At 35.3% G+C, this 17,382-nt stretch overlaps 1 protein-coding gene across 2 annotated transcripts in view; it reads left to right on the top strand.

The window, feature by feature from the left end:
* Positions 1 to 17,382, top strand: part of MYO16 (myosin XVI) — a 326,118-nt gene that overhangs the window by 236,165 nt on the left and 72,571 nt on the right. For both annotated transcript variants that reach the window (XM_031056227.1, XM_005419960.2), the window contains exons 24-27: positions 1,826 to 1,901; positions 4,501 to 4,676; positions 8,957 to 9,037; positions 9,284 to 9,489. In XM_031056227.1, the coding sequence (XP_030912087.1) occupies positions 1,826 to 1,901; positions 4,501 to 4,676; positions 8,957 to 9,037; positions 9,284 to 9,489 (539 nt within the window). The remainder of the gene's footprint in view (positions 1 to 1,825; positions 1,902 to 4,500; positions 4,677 to 8,956; positions 9,038 to 9,283; positions 9,490 to 17,382) is intronic.

Genomic DNA, 17,382 nt, shown 5'->3' on the forward strand with positions numbered 1-17,382 from the left:
ACTTATTTCTTTTTCTATTTTGTGGGACTGGCAATGACTATGGGACCCTAGAGTTTCATTTTGTTGAGTCAGTTCTCACGTCTTTAGGCAGTGAATTAATTTACCAAGTCTATGGGAAAATTGTTTAGAGCATTAGCAATTTCTTCATCAAAGGGAATCCCCCTAACTTTAATCTATTTTATGTGATATTAAATATGTCTTATGAATATAGTTCCAGAAGTTTGTGGTGTATTATACCAGCATTAATACTGTTTTAATCCAGGCAGTTAATCATGATATAGTATCTCCCACTGCTATACTAACCTACTCTTCCCACCAATACTAATTCTCTTCTTCTAATTTAGTGAAAGCCCAAGATACTCAATTAGGAACTGGCATTATGGATTTGTCATATAAGTTCTGTTAATTACCTTTTATGGACCAAGATAGCGCAACATTTATGTTGAGTACGCTAAAAGCATTTAATAGTATACTTAAAGAACTTTAATGGTTTGCTAACTGTGTTGTATGTTCTTAGGAAATGCAATTAGAAAATACATAACATTGGATCTGTCATGCAAAAGAACCATAGTTCTCCTGTTATACCTTGTTCATGTCAGATGCCATAGTAATTACATAATTTGACAATTACTCACTCTAACAGATTATACCCTTCCAAATCAGGTAATTTCTTTTGTGACCAAGATAGCATTGCATAATTGTCAAGTGACCCTGTGGAAAATTAATGAACTGATTAGTGTTACTAATCTTAATTATATACTTACGGCTTTATTAAATGTACAAGGATAAAATTTCCCCAAACACCTAAGGGGTTTAGGATATAGATTCAATACAAAAAATTAAAGAAGGCTTTAGATAGAAACATGGTCCCAAGGTAAATAAAACTGAACTGTATTCTAAGTTCCCATTAATACCTGCCTAACCATGCAAATACTGAAATCTATGATTTTCTTTCTTTTTGACTTAAAAATTCCCTTTGGATTCTACTGCTATGCAAGCCAGAGCTTCTGTAAAATAACTAGTTGTTTTTCATCCATCCCCATACAAAGTTAAAAAAAACCAAAAAAACAACTGCTTTCTTGTCTTAGTTCTCCTTTTCTATACAGTGTCTTCAGGGATAGGCTCAGTATTAAAAGAGACATTTGGTTGTATTTCTACATTTTGGATGTACCCTCAGCATCTCTGGCTAGAACTCAGATTTTGCTCAATTTTTAGAGTGTCTAGCACATGTGTTAGAATTTATCTGCAGTCAGATGACAGATGCAGGGCCAATCCAGCTATTATTGAAATCACAACATCAGGCAACTGAGGTGACCCAAAATCCTCATGGGTGTAGTTGTTAGAAATATAAATGGAATCTCTGTGGAACCTATTGACTGAACTTACCTCCAAAGGATACATCAATGGTTGGAATTTGTCCTGAGTGTGAGTTTGGAGTCAGATTATTTTGTCATGATTAGTGGGGACAGTTTCCCATTGACAAGGAGATCTGTGAGCTGGGAGTGACTTGTTCATCCTACAGGATGAAAGCATTGTCTAGGTCAGTGTTTCCTGCTTTACAGTACATATTTGATTCAAAGCCTTGTATTGTGGAAATGTTTTTAAATCAGTCCGATGAAATTTCTGTATAGTTGCAAAGGCGCATAATGTTCAACAGCCAGTTCTCTGGTCAACATTATAGGCTCTTAGAAAATGCCAAAAGATACTACCTGGTGCCAGCCTTCAACTGTTGAGTGAAAAAAAAACACAGCTTCATTTCTACTGCTGTAAGATTTTTAAAAGATGCATTGGTCGTTACTAATAATGTTCCAATATTTTATTATAGGTTACATATGAAATTGCTGGTGCGATAGAAAAAAATAAAGATTCCCTTTCACAAAATCTCATATTTGTAATGAAAAGTAAGTAAATGCTTTTGTGGTGACTGTTGTTAGAAATCAAGATATTATGACTTGATTTTAATTTTCATTTTAGTTTTAAGAGACATTTATATATATTTTATTTCCGGTAAAAAAACTCCACCCCTATCTTTATCAAGTATTTACATACAGAATTGTTTGAAATTTGCTTTAATTTAAAAGCTTTTCGATTCATGAACATAGAGCATCTTTATCATGTGATGTAAAGAAAAACATGTAATATGATCAGTGAGAATGACTTACAGAAGACAATGAGTATGAGCTACAGCAAAAATAAACCTCCGAAAACAGGGGAAGGAAATTGGGCTCCCAAAATCCTAGAGGCAGCAGTGGGTTGTACTCCACTGCTTGAGTACCTTTCTAAAAACAGTAACTTGTGGGCGTTCTTATGGTTTTCAGTGAATAGATATAAATGTCCATTGAAATGCAAAATTAAATGCCTTTCAGTGTGCATGTTGCATAATTATGCCTAATAATAATAATGCAACCAAATAATTAATTAATTAATCAAAATTAATGATTCATAATTTGATTAATGAAAACCTCTCTCATTTCCCCTTTCTAGAGAGGAAAAAGCAAAGCATTTTCCTCAGAGAAATGCCTGTGTCACCCTGGGGCGTCATTTGTCATCTCTCCAACCACTGTAGGGTTTTTCACTTAATGTATTATACACTTATATTTCTTTCCTTAGAAATTGAGGCCCACTGTTAAAATATATTATATTTTAGCAATTTTACTGTAAAATTAATCAAGCACCATAGTAAAATAATTGATGCATTTTAGATGCAAAAAGTGTACATTCCAAATGAAGAAAGAAATGAAAGAAATTATCTTGAACATAAGCCTATTGATTGTAGTTTTAGAGATATTAAAGTTCTCACTACTTGGAATATATATGATAATCTGCCAAAGAGCAGGTATGACAACTTCCAGTAGGTTCAATGAGAGAAGATTCCTCCATTCTCTCACATAATCCCTTTTTGCACTTTCATTGCTGTTTTATGTAACTAGCTATGCAACTGTTAAAAAGCAAGAATAGAGGATGAGATTGGATATAAAAAATTTAATATGATGAGGGTGAGTATATATACAACTGAGGAATAATAATAATAATAATAATAATAGTATCTGCAATAATATTAAAAACATGTAAGTCATATAAGGGCTAAGTGCCTTCTTTTTTAAGTGACTTAGGCTCAAAACCTGTTAATTGCCAGTGACATATTTCCTTTAGAGTCAGTTTCATAAACTGTGTGATGTCTAAATTAAGTGCATGCTTCCTTTGACTTTCATTGAATTTCATTTCCTCAATCAAAACTTTTAAATATAATAACATTAATTTGTATATATGTGTAGGAGTGTGGGACATGCCTGCCTGAAAAGTATCAGAAAAGACTTTTGACATAGGATGTATCTGTTCTAATTTGAAAGACATAATTTATATGCCTGTCCTAATCCTACTTATTACATTTTAAACATATTTATGCCCACTGATCGTGCTGAAATAATTTCAATTATCTGTTTCCATATATTCCTCATAAATTTAATGTTCTTGTTAAGTAAGGAATTTCCACAGAAAAAGAGAAACAAATCTATTGCATTTATCATATAGTAAGAAACCTGTAACCATTTATTAAAGAGTAAACTGAAGATTTTTACCTGCTAAGCTATTATTTATGATGCTTATCCCATTCATCTTTCTGTGTTTTTTGTTTATTCTTATGATATGTGTGATCATAATGCCAGTTTTCTAGTTCTTAAAAAAAACCTAACTGGAATTCAGCATGGTTAAGGATGTATCACACAATGAGTTCTTAACACTTATTGGTGCTGTGGCAGTACAAGCAGCATGTAATTATCATGTTCATCTTAAAAACCCTGTGGCCATAAATCCATTAAGGATAATTAGACTGAAATTAGGAGAAAGTATACTTCTGTCTTAAAATTCAGATTTTTTTTTTGTTTAAAAGCACCTCCTGGAATCATATGTACAAGTAAAAATATATCTGTATGCCATTGTCTTTTTTCTGTAAATGTTTTTAAGTGTGCTCTTGATATAGAGAAACCACATTTTCTACAGTTCTCTTCTTTGCATTGTCTTTTTTTTAAAATCCCTGCTCATGTTTTGGGTATATATAATTCAGTGCAATGAGTGTGTATAATTTATTTCTGCCAAGTGCCTTGATTGTTTCTAAATACTACATGTTAGGAAATTGTGCAGAACTCATCTCTTACATTGCTTTAATAGATGGATAAATTGGGAATCTGTAATGGAACAAAATTCAGAGGTGATGATCCCATAAGTAATTAAGTTTAGACAAATCAGTCTGAAGGGTTTTGGTTTATGCCTTCTATTGGTTCAGCACAGGACCTGAATATGTTAAAAATATTGTTACTATTTTCAGACATTGAATTTCTTTGATAGCTTTGATAATGCTCATTTTTTGATTTTTCCATTTCTTTTAGGTTCACTTATTTAATTCTCTCCTATTGTGTGTCTTTTTACTGACAAATACCATAAATATAATTTTCTAACTTTTATTTTATCTTCATGCATTTCTTTCTCTTTTTTTATTTCCAGCTAGTGAAAATGTGGTCATCAATCAATTGTTCCAGTCCAAACTGACCCAAACTGGATCACTTGTTCCTCCATATCATTCCCTTAAAATCAAAGGGTGTAAAGCAGCTTTGCTCAGTAAAAAAACGTCTGTAACTTGTGCAAGTGGAGAAGCAAGGAAGTATATTGAACTCAGCAAGGTGAGAATTTAGGATTCTTTCCACTGTTGGCCCCTTGAAGATTTTTCTGTTATTTTGTCATTTCTGAGATAATCTTGTCCTCTGCTTCATTCTCTGTAGTCATTACATTATTAAAATAATTTAGTACTTAATCCCAACTCTAAAGCAGCAGAAGTGAGAAAAGGTTCTAATTTACAAACACTAATAATTCTGGTTCAGAAATCTCTTTCTTGGACTCTTTGAGCAGAAGGTTAAACAAGATAGTGAGGTCCTTCAAGCCTGAATCATTCCAGGATTGCCTGGTTCCAGGGTTTACTAGCAGTCAATCCAGTCTTACTAATTTTAGGTTCTATAGGAACACTTCTTCATTTTTTCTCCTTGAAAGGCTTTATGGTGAATAGTTGAGTAAATTAAAACATAGGAAGTGTAAAAATAAAATCTTAATATTCTTATTATGTCAACATGAGAAGATTTCTGGTTTGCTAAACACAGTTTTGTGTGGTTTCATATGAAGATCAAAGGTAAATTTTGGCCACCATTGTTATTTTAAATGGTGTCTTATAGTAAATTTTCCCAGTCAATTTTAAATCAAAAATATGCCTCATTTCTAAACTTACTTCTTTTCCTGCTAAGTCAGACAAAAAACTTAAAAGAAAAACCCAAAGTAACACCATCCACAAACCATAAACAAAAGCAAAAAAAGAGAGGAGCAGGAGAGAAACTTTGAAGATTATCAGAAAATTAATTGTTCATGTCACATGGAACATCTCTCTTGAAAAGAAATAATGTGATTTAGTGAGTTAATTCATGACAGAGCTTTGGAATTTATCCTTCTAGAAAAGAAGCACGCACTTCTCACAATACATCAGCTGCCTCACCAGGCTTCTTGAATCTTACAACTCTATTTTTGGTTTACAGCTGCATAAAATTGATTCTGTCATGGGACAGATTCTGTCAGAATCTGTCATGGGCAGTCTCCTTAGAGCCTGCACTCATGTGTCATTGTGGAAGGCTTTAGCAATGGGATTTTCCTTATAGCCTCCCTGCTGATAACAGCATAATTCCTGACTACTGTTCTTGTCGGTAATCTCAGTGGAAAAACTTAAATTGAAGTGAATGGTGTTGGTTTAAGGCTATATTTAGCAAACAGCTGAGGCCTTAAAAGGTGCCTTTAGGTGCCTTTCCACTGTAGTAACAGCTTCCTAGAGGAAGCTTCCTAAGGATGTGAAAAAGATCCTAGTCCCATACATGGGAGGAAGTATGAAAAGCATATCTAAGTTAAAACCAGGGCAAAACACTGCACAGTTGGGATGTCTGAAATTATACTGGTTTTGACATGCCCAGAATTGCCTTTAACCTTTAGTTACTCTCTTGAGAGACAGAAGACATTCAATTCCTTTGGGAAGCATGCTATCTGAAGTCAGAAATTTCAGATTCAGTGAAAATGCTGTAAACCTTTAGGCATTAGTTGGAAGGTGGGAAGAACTTCATCCTTCATCTGTCTGCAGAGACAAGGATGGCTTTGCTTCTCAAGCACAGGCTTTGAGAAGAGTTGTGCAGGTAAGACAGAACACTTTGTTGATAGTAAGTTGGCTTAACTTGAGCAAGGTACTGTGCTGCCCTGCAGGACTGGAGCAGAACTTTAAGAATCTAAGCTGTTCCATTGGCAAAAAGCAACTCGTTTTTTTGGAATAGGCACTCATTGCAGGAAGTAGGTAAGTTCTTAAATTCTCATGTGGATCAAGCCCACATCTGTAACTGTGCAGTCCCAAATAATTCCTTTCCTTCTTCAATATAGCCTTGAAAATCTGCTGTGGTGGACTGAAATAATGTTGGGTTTGTTATTTTTTACTGTAATTGCAAATGCAATGTAAGAGGCTTTTTCTTGTAAGCTTAAAATTTAAATTATTATAAGTTGGAAAATCATAGCCACCATACTTTTATTGGAGTTTGTTCAGAGGTTAATGGCAACAAAGAGAAGGAAAAAAAAATAGAATAGAGGAGGGAGAGAAAGGGGGACATTAAGGCAAAAATTATCAACAACCAGAGACTGACATTCCTTTTATATCTGAAGTTTGAGTCACAACATACATCATACTGTAGGCAGTAGGAATCATGAAATGGGAGGTACTCATGGTGCTGTGTATGGGCAGCAAGCTAGGCTCCACCTATCCAGGGAAGGGAATTAGAGTAAGTTAAAGTCAAATAGGATTTTGTTGTGAGTCTCCTCCTCTTTCATCTTGTCACTGCAATCCTAGCTAAATGCTTGGTTATATAATTAGAAATGTCTCTACATATGGCCATGTATCTGTTTACCTTTCCATAAATGACTCTTGATGCTGAGCATGACTCTTTGAACTAATGCTAGCATGGTAGGATCCAAGACAACAATGCATCCATTCTGAGGCAGACATGAACAGATCTTTTAACTGGCCAGAAGTCTGAAGCACATAAGGAGTCATAGGAATTTGGGGATGCCAGCTCACGTCTCTGTGACTTATGAAGATCATGTGCCCTTTTCAAATGAAAGATATCTTCATTGACACTGTCACAACTCTTGCTCACATCAACTCTTGCTCCCTTGTTTTCCTCTAATCTTTTTTCCTGGTGCATATTTTGACTCTGTTGTCTTCCCCTCACTTACTTTGGAAGAATTGGTATGTTTGTTTATACAGGAAAAGTCTTTAGATATTTTTTAGGAGGAGATTTTTAGCTTCTTAACAGAGATTTCAAATATACATATAGGTGGGGATTTTTTCTATAGATTAGAGGTACAAGATATTCCAATGTAAAGCTGTATATTACAGGGCAATAGAGAGATACAGCTTGGATAATATAGCCTTTTTCCTTAGCCCATAGCTGAAGATTAAAGATGTCCAAGTTTTGAGAGTTTAAATTAAATTTTTTTTTGTCTTTGTCTTTTTTTCATTTTTCATTTGTTTTTTCTTTCACATTCTGGAAAAAAAAATTTCTTTCCCATGAGAAGTCATATGTAACATGGGAGAGCAAGCAGGAGTTTTAGCATCTGAAGTGTTGTTCTTAGATGTCCCACTAAGTTAAGAAACAATCTTGAACTATTGATTTAAATATTGAGAGGAAAGGGTGACAGCATTATCCATAAGGTGGAGAAAATTCTATTTTGGTTATATTCCTCAGTTATTTTTAAACTTTACTGAAAAGTGTCATTGACATGCTAGTGGTCCTTTTTATGAGAAAAACTGGAACAAGCAGATCTCTTTTACTCTTTAGTTTTGAAGTTGAGGGTGAATTTGCCTGTAAAATCTTATTGCATCCCAGTAAGTGAAATAAAAAAGAGATCCAAAGTTTAGCATGGTGAGTAGAAAATTGCTCGTACTACAGTATTTTTAATGGCATTTGGCTTGAATGGGCTGAGAAGATGTAAGCTTTTTTGATAAAACTGGAAAAAGCAGTAGGCCAGAATATGCTGACTCAATAGAAAGGGATTTTTATGGGGTAAGTGGACTGAAGAAAGGCAATGGAGAGTTGGAGGTAAAAAGGTTGTCATTGATAAGGGAGTTTAAATCTCAGAGCTTTGCCAAACCCTGGAATGCAATAATTTTGCCAGCCTTTCTGTAGAAAGTTTAACAAAAGACCCTAAATTCTGGGACCACTTTTAGTGTGATTATTTCCATTTCAGTCTCAAAGACAGGAAGTAGAGCAGCGAAAAATATATTCATTTTCCCCATCCAATTCTGGTGTATGGAGTAACATTGGTTCTAACAAGATAGGAAGTTGTTAATAATTTATGTCTGAAATTGGTGAAAATGTATTAAAAAAGAGAAGTTTAACTGTGTTTACATGTGCAAGAAGAAATTAGAAGATTTTTAAAAAATATTTGTATTATTGTTTTGCTGTTGAGATTGTTTTAAATGATCGGTACTCTTATATTTACTGACTTAAACACCTGCCAAAGGCATAAGGCACCTTCTTACAGAGTTACAGAATTATGCTGCTTCTAGACTCTATGGGATTCTAACTGCACAAGTCCTGCTTCTGCCACAGAGCTCTGAAACATATTGATCTGCCCAGTTATTTGTAAAAGGTGTATTATCACTATAATGTGTGTAGCTGCTTTTGAAATCAAAACTTACCAGTCATGGCTCTGCAAATACCTGAGGATATTTATCCACTTCCCATTTCTTTCTGAAACTCAGTCCTTGTCTATGGCACAGCATTTGTACAAATTTTTTGCCTTCATTAGTCAACTGCAACAATGACAATAAAGGTCTACTGCCCATCTTGAGAAAAAATTGTTGAGTGTGTGCTTTTCTCTTCCACAGCTGTTGAAAAAGAAAGGAACATCCTCATTTCTTCAGAGACTGGAACGAGGGGGCCCAACCACTGTGGCAATACAGCTCAGGGTCAGTGAACATCTTATGGACAGAAATTTGCAAAAGAATCTCCAGATGTTTTAAAGGCAGGATTGCCCTCTGCAGATTGCAGTGGAAGAAAGAAAAAATCTTATGTTTGAGAAAGCATGACCTGGTCAACCCTTTTTAGAAAATAATGTTAAAAAGTTAGGAAGAGCATATGTATTGAGTAATTGTCTTAGCTGCATAAGAGTGATTGATAATTGCTGTTTTGTTGGTTTGTTTTTCTTTCCCCAGAAATCACTTGCAGATATTATTGGGAAGCTGCAGAATTGCACACCACATTCCATTCATTGTATAAAGCCTAATAACTCCAAGTTGCCAGATACCTTTGATCATTTTTATGTGTCTGCTCAGCTGCAGTATATTGGTGTGCTAGACATGGTCAAAATTATCCGACATGGGTATCCAGTACGTCTCTCTTTCACAGACTTCTTGTCAAGGTAAATTCTTTCAAGTTTCATAAAACCTTCTTTCTTACCTACAGTACAAAGCATTCTGTCATGTTCTAGTAGTTCTTGCCATGTTGTTTTGCTTATGAGTCTTTCAGACGTTTTTCAGAGAAAATCTTGTCTGCCTGCAAGGGGTATAGGCCTGTTACTTTTTAATTGAACAAAAAATGAACTTTAGAAATATATTTATAAATTGATAAATTTATAACATTTATAGTGATATGTAGAAATATATTTATAAAGATCATCAGAAAATTAAGTTTTAAAAGTATGACCTCATAAAGGAGCCCTTTTTTTACAATTTATGCTATTTGTATGATTTAAGATATATAAAATATTGTATATTGTCTGCAGATAATTAAAAAGTAGAAGGAGAAGTAGTCTAATTTTTCAGCTTTCTAGGTATAGGTGTCATGGGTTCATTATTTGTATTTCATAGGCTAGGATTTGTTTATGCCTGGTCAAGAGGTACTAATGCTCATACCACAACTCCATTTTTATTATTGTTAGAAATCAGTGACATATAGAATTAATGTGAAAAGACAAAAAGGTCTACTTCTATCAGAAGGCAAATTTTTGCTCCCCATTCCCAGTTCAGTACTGGGGTTTTGGGTCACTTTATTCTTAATAGATTGAGGAAAGAAAGAGGATTGTCTTGCCCAAGAAGTATTTGTTTAGCAGCCTCATGCACTCAAGACAAGTTCCCATCCCCTTGATTGATGTATATCAACCAGTTATGATCTGGCCTTTGTTATTTTACTTCTGAAGAACAGCATTGGCTGCTTATACAAGTTTGAGTTGTCTTCTTGGAAAAAGTTTGTGGATGTTAAATTACTGCTTGGGCAGAAAATTTTTTCTCTGTAAATACTCAAACAGTGAGGAGTATAGGACTTTGTAATTCTATCTCTTTCACAAATAAACCGTCTGTGCCCTACCACAATATTCATCCTCCAGTGTGAATCAAGCTGGGCAGGCTGGTTGAGGAGAAGATGCACATAATGGGAGATTTGGGAAAGCTTTCATGTTCTGAGTTTGTATAGGCAATCTCTGCTGTATGTTTTTTTCAGCCAATAGACTGCAGGTAAGAAAGAAATATTGAATTCAGAGATTATTATCTTTTCGAAGTTTCCTAAAAATCTTAATTTGTGCTACATCTCTATATTGCCTTGGGAACTGAACAGGATATTTTTAGAAACCAGATAATTAGTTTTGGTGATTTTTTGTTAGCTGTATTAGTTTTGTTGGCTGTTCAGCCATACTCTGGTCTTGTCTTACTATTCGTTGATTGGAATGAGAAATGATTTTGTCATATTTCCATATAGGCTTACACAGCGGAACCTGATGGAGTTTTTCACCTTTCAAATTCTTATTTGCTGTCAAACTGGTATTTCTAGTATTCTAAAGAGAATTTATGGCCCTAATCCCAACCTGAATTCCTCAAAGATAGGAAATTACTATCCTCACCCACCATCCCTGCATTTTTTGTGCATTTACTTTTTGGATCTTCTTTATCATATAGGTAATTGGGTCAGAATTCAAAATAGCTATTAATTAAAAATTTAAACACTTTTTCTTCTGCAGGCTTACAAGAAGAAAGTATGTTTGAATTAGGAGACTTTGTGGCAAAGGGATGGAATGTTGGAAAACCTATTTTCTATCACCAACCAGACAGTAGCAGTTCATTCTTAATTGGATGAATCTGAATAAATTTCTACTGCTTTCTAATTAGGGATTAATAGGACTTTTATTTAACCTATTTATGAGTTCCATTTTAACTCCTACAATGGCTTAAGAGAGAAGTAGCTAAAGAAATGTCATATTTTGCAAGAGTGTATCTTCCTGGGCTACCAAGCTTAATCATTATTTCTGTTGCGATCCTTTTGGATTTACTGGTTCTGCTTCTGTCTTATCAAAATAAAAGTTGCCAGCTGTGAGGTGAACCCCTCAATCACCACAGTTTGCTGATCAGAAGAGAAATCTCATTTAAGTGGAGAATCTTCTCATTTAATAAGTGGAAGTTCTCATTTTTAAATGGAAGCTGTGACAGTTCTTCTCAGTGAATACATAATAAAATGAGAATTCATAACATCAGATGCTAATAAATCCTGTTAAGTAGGGTAATTAAGAAATCATATATGTGATTTCAGCAGATTTGCCGACTCCAGATGCAGTGTTTCTGCTGAATTTACCTGCAGTGTTGGCTCAATTTCTAAAGCTCTGTAAGCAGAGAGAGAGGGATCAGTTTTTACCTTACCTTAAAAACAGAAAACCTTGAGTAACACGCATTTTACACTCCTGGAAAAGTTTACCCATCCATATATTTTGCTTATTATCTTCAGAATGGTTCTCAGTGGACTGTTTTTTTGAAATTCTAGCTTTGCTTTTTAAGTCAAGGCAGTGGCACAAACAAATTTTTAAAGGGTTTAAAGTTTCCAATTTGCAGTCTAAATTGTACACATAGGTAAAGTATCCTCAAATATATTTTTTCTTGGAAGAAAGAAAACAGTGAAATACCCATGGAATTAGCAACTGTCTGCAGATTGCTGTTCCTTTCCAATATTTAGTGGTTTGATACCTTATTTAAAATTATTTCTGATTTAAAATAATTCTAATTTAAAATATATCTAATTTAGAATAAGATATACAAAAAGCCCACTAGTAGAAACAGTAATTTATTATGGTTTTGGTAGTTGGTGCCATGGAACAGAAAAAATATCAAGTGTCTGCACTATTTCCAGTGCAGAACAATAGGGCTCAGAAACTCTTTGGGGCACAGAGCCTCGTTATACAAGGTTAATATCTAGAATCTAATCTCTTTGCATCAATTAATAAAATGGATCCTGGCTGACTTTTGTGTCATTCACCACACGTGGTGCTCAAGGAAGACATGCAAAAGCCATTTCGAATATAAATTTTTAAAAGTAATTGTAGTGATCAAAGACCCATGAGGTGACCTCGGCAAAATAGAAGAATACAGCTGTTCAGGGATGTTCAGGTAAAAAATGAGATACTAAGAGGCTTTGTTTCACTCCCTCTGAAAAATATTATTTTTGTAGCATCTTCCTCTACAAACACTTGATGTTCTCTGAATTGAAATAGAAATTAAAATAATTCATTCTTTCTACTTTAATGTTGCTCACCAAGTTTCTAAACTATACACAGTTTTTTCCTCTGTCTGTATTTCAGTGTCCTTGCCCAAGGAAGAATTTATGCACTACTAACTCAGAAACTGAGGTTCACATGTCCCTGGTTTCTTGTGTCTGGGACACTGCTTAACAGTGGAGACTGCAAGGTCCAGTTACTCAGGTCCTTAAATGAGGCATCTGTGTTAGCCTTCCCTGCCAATTTACAGGAAACACTCAGAGCTGTTGAAGCTCAGGATAACCTCTGTGGATTATTGGAACTGATAAGCAATTTGAGCCTTTCACTTAGCAGATAAAAACAGCAGGATTTCTTTGGCAAAAATCATGTTGTTCAGAAAGCCCAAATTCTAGTGTCTTGTTCCTTGCATTTATTTCTGCACTTTTTAAGCATTTCTTGGAATTTCATTACTGTCTCTCAGGTTTCTAGATGATCTTTCCTGGGTTTAATTCTATCAATTTATCCCTGTGTTTTCCATCATGGAGGTCCCATCCTGCCTTCTGTTGCTGCTCAAGAAAGAGCAGAGAAAATTTCATAGTCTGAAAGAGAACATGTAGAGAGAAGAGAAGGCTGTATGTAGAGACATTTCTTACAGTATGGTGGCAAGAAAGATAAGTCACTAGAATGTTATGATTTACTATTTCTAATAATCTTTTAAAATTTCTTAAATTGCACCAATCTAATCTTTAGTTTTACCCAGGCTAATGCAGCTATGAAGCTTTAGAAGTAGTTATTTATCTTGTTATGGATGCTGGTTTGGAGCTACAATGTCATGGCTTCTTCTCTCTCATCCTCCTCCTCCTTGTCCTCTTTTCTCTTCCCCCTTCTTCCCCATCTTCTCTTTTTCTCCTTCTTCTTCCTCCTTTCATAATCTAACCTTGCTCTCCTTTATGAATAAGGTAAAAATATCAAAATCACCAACTGTAAGTTTATGTAAAAAAAGGAAATAAAGAGTTAACATTGAGTTAACATAACAAGAGTTAACATAACAATTCTCATGATTTTTTTGTTTTAAAGTAACTTCAAAAGATGGCAAAACATCCATTTTAATAGGCAGTATTAGGAAGGAAGAATATGGAACACAGTGATAATGGATTCTTGTGGTAATCATAGCAGTGAGGGTGAAACAAGTATGTTCAAAGACTGTTCTAATTACAGGTCTTCCTCTGATTTTGGTATGAAGTTCTTAATTTGTTCTTCAAGCTGCACTAAACTGCAGATTCTGAATTCTGTACTTCTAGTCAGGGCAGCATTCACTGATAATGAAATGCTCCAATATTGGTCTTTACATCAAGACTTTAGTGCTTCAGAGTACTAAATTATTATTGACTCTTTCAAATAATTGACTTTGCTAAGAGATCATTCTGAAGAGATATCTTGTTGTCTCAGGAAAGATTATGTTAATGCTGATATCATTGCTTTGTCAAGTACTGTCTGTTCTTTTCCTATGAAGCCCTTTTTAATAGCTGTTGTAATATTTTCACCAAATTTGTGCTATTAGTTGATGACGTGTTGCACAGATTAGTTGTTTATGTTTGGAAATCATATGCATGAGTCGTCATTGTATATCTATATTCCCTTCGTCCAGAAGCATTTTGTTGTTGACTTTTTTTTCTCTTTCTTTCCCCTCTCCTTTTTTCTTCCTCTTGAAAGCAGGGAAGCTATAATGTTTTATAATATATAATTTTTGAATTTAAAAAGTCAGCAGAACATGCCAGACTCTCATGAGTAAATTAGGGCATTAGTGAGAATGATGTACAGAGCAGATTGAGAAGTGATGGGTCATCATTACACTGGCTCTTTCAGCTTTATTGTCTGCTATGCAGCATCAGTAATCTCATAGAGCACTACATTGATATGTGCCATGATATCTTAAATCTTTGCAAGGAGAGCAAGAGGCAATCTGACTGCTGCTACAAAAGCAGTATTTCATTAAAGTAGATATAATGATGTCAATTTATATCAAATGGCAGTCTTGCCATTGTGGAATTTGTTCCTTCAGACCTAGAGCTGGAAGTGATATTTCTGATTGAGGGTAATCACTTTTATTTGTCTTTCTTTCAGAATGCAAGCAAAGGTGAGTAAATGAAGTATCTTCAAGTCATCAGTTTTGAGGGCACTTTAAATACAAATTCATAAACCTGGTAATGACTAGCTTCCCATGAGGAGTGAAGGTCATCCTTGAAGTTTAAAACTGTGATTTTCAAAATGTCTGTGTCCTTGGCAATTTTGGTAATTACTATAGAATCATCGAATGGTTTGGATTGGAAGAGACCTTAAAGATCATGTTACTCCAAATGACCTGCCACGGACACCTTCCACTATGCAAGGTTGCTCAGAGCCGCATCTAACCTGGCCTTGGACACTTCCAGGCATAAGCCATCCACAGCTTCTCTTAGCAACCTGTTCCAGTGCCTTTCCAATGCCACAGCAAAGAATTTCATCCTAATATCTAATTTAAACCTATCTTCTTTCAGTTTAAAGCCATTCTCCCTTGTGCTATAATTTCCTGCCCTTTTCAAAAGTCCCTCTCTGGCTTTCCTGCAGCGCCTTTAGTTACTGAGAAGCCACAATAAGATCACTCCAGAGCCTTTTCCTCTCCAGGGTGAACAAACCCAGCTCAGTCAGCCTGTTTCCACAGAAGAGATGCTCCAGCTCTCTGACTATCTCCATGGGCCTCCTCAGGACTTGTTCCAGCAGGTCAATGTCTGTCTTGTTCTGAGGACCCCAGAGCTGGACACAGCACTTCAGAAGGGGAATCACAAGGGCAGAGTAGAGGGGCAGGGTCACCTGCCTTGACCTGCTGGTCATACTTTTTTTGATGCAACCCAGGATACTGTTGGCTTTCTGGACTACAAATGCACATTGCCAGCCTCTCATCCACCAGCACCCCAAATAAAGCACTTGGATAAAGAAGTGTCATTGGTTAACCCCAGCTGGCAGCTCAACCATTCTTGGCTACTAGCTCTTTCCTTCCTCAGTGGGGTGGGGGAGACTATTAGGAGAGAAGTCAGAAAACTCATTTGTTGAAATAAATACAATTGAATAGAGAAACCAATAAATTAAAAATAAGGAACTAATTTTCTGCTTCCCATTGGCAGACAGGAAAGTATTTAATCATGAATACTGGTGATTTGGGAAGACAAACACCATCACTCTGAAAGTCCCTTCTTCCTTTTTCTACGCTCAGCTTTTATTTGTTCTTTTCCTTTCACCAACCTTTTGGATAGGGGAACCCAGTTTAGGATAATTTACAGCACTCAGAGTTACTATAAATTACTAATTCCTCATTAAACCTTACTGGTAGGGATTGATTATACTGTAGGAGAAGACCAGAACCCAGAATGCTCTGGCATTCTCCCTGAGAAGCCTAGAATTGGAGTAAATCACCGTGGGGAATTTCTGAGGTGTAACTAGATATTTGGGACTGTCTTAAGGGCTACAGACTGTTTCAAATCTACTTGTACAATGTGATAGTGTAGTGAGAGTTACCAGGCTACTCATATTATGGAAAAACCAAATAGCTCTTTCCACGCAGTCTGACTGTTGATGGCATCTTCTGTTTTATCCATTTGGAGTTGTTTCTTTGTATCCATTTAGCTTGTTTGACCCATTATGCCCATTAGGTCCTTTTGGATATTTTAGAAACAAGAAATGCACAAGGTAACATCATATGCCTGTGGTGACTTGCCTAATTAACCAGGACTTAATCTGTAGAGTGTAAAGAAAAGTGATCACTTTTAGGATGGGATTCAACTGATTAGTCTAAGGTTTATCCATTTTTGCAGATATTTCCCAGAATCAGTGTAGCTCCATTCTATAGCGAGGGAATGAATTAATGCTTTGTACAGGGTCCAAAAAAATCAGAGAACAATGATTCGGAGTCAAGACAGATGCAGTTTTTGAAACTATACCATGGCATCATCAGTTCTCTTGCCTACATAATTCTTCTTGTAAATACAAAGTATCAGTGCTTACATTACATGTCACAGAGTTTGGACTGTGAGGATGGTACAGCTGCTGGTGTTTCTGGGGCTTAGTGAGAGTGCAGAAATGACTGACTATAAGAGAAAAGAGTTTCTCTTTTGACTAGAGTTTTCAGTGGAAGACTAGACACCTGACTTTATTTAGAAGGCATCTAGATATATTTTGAAGGCAAAAATAAATATCAGCATTGTTTGCTAGAGCATCTTCAGAAGCTTACTATGCAACCCTCATTTGCTAAAGCAATTACAAATGTGTAAATGTGTGTAAACAATTGAAGCCAGTTGAATTATTCATATCTGTCATACACTTAACAGTTCTACAGGATTGACAAGAAAAGGGGTCCCTTGAGCAGGAGGATGTAATTAAGTCATTAAATAGCCAGATACAGGGAAATACAGATGTCATGGCCAGTTAAGTCTGATGGCTCCTAACTTTCAAATGTTTGATGTGCAATCTGAATAATGTTCCAGTGTTATGTATATTACATTTAATATAGAATGCATAAAACTTTGTGAAGCTTCTTGCAGAGTCTGTTGTTTTGTGCAGTAGAGAATGTCCCAATTTTTAGGCTGCTTCAGTGAGAATCTCATAGTATTGTTCTCGTTCTACTATTAGGTGCATACTACTACATTAATTTCTTTAGGCAATCATAGATCTATTAGGCACACACAAGTGTAATTCTGGCTGAACTGTTTCAGCAGTTTTTGTGGTTTTCTTCCTTTAAACTTTAAGATTTAAACTTCAAGATCTGTGAAA

Source organism: Geospiza fortis, unplaced genomic scaffold (genome assembly GCF_000277835.1).
Source record: "Geospiza fortis unplaced genomic scaffold, GeoFor_1.0 scaffold192, whole genome shotgun sequence".
Taxonomy (NCBI): Eukaryota; Metazoa; Chordata; class Aves; order Passeriformes; family Thraupidae; genus Geospiza; species Geospiza fortis.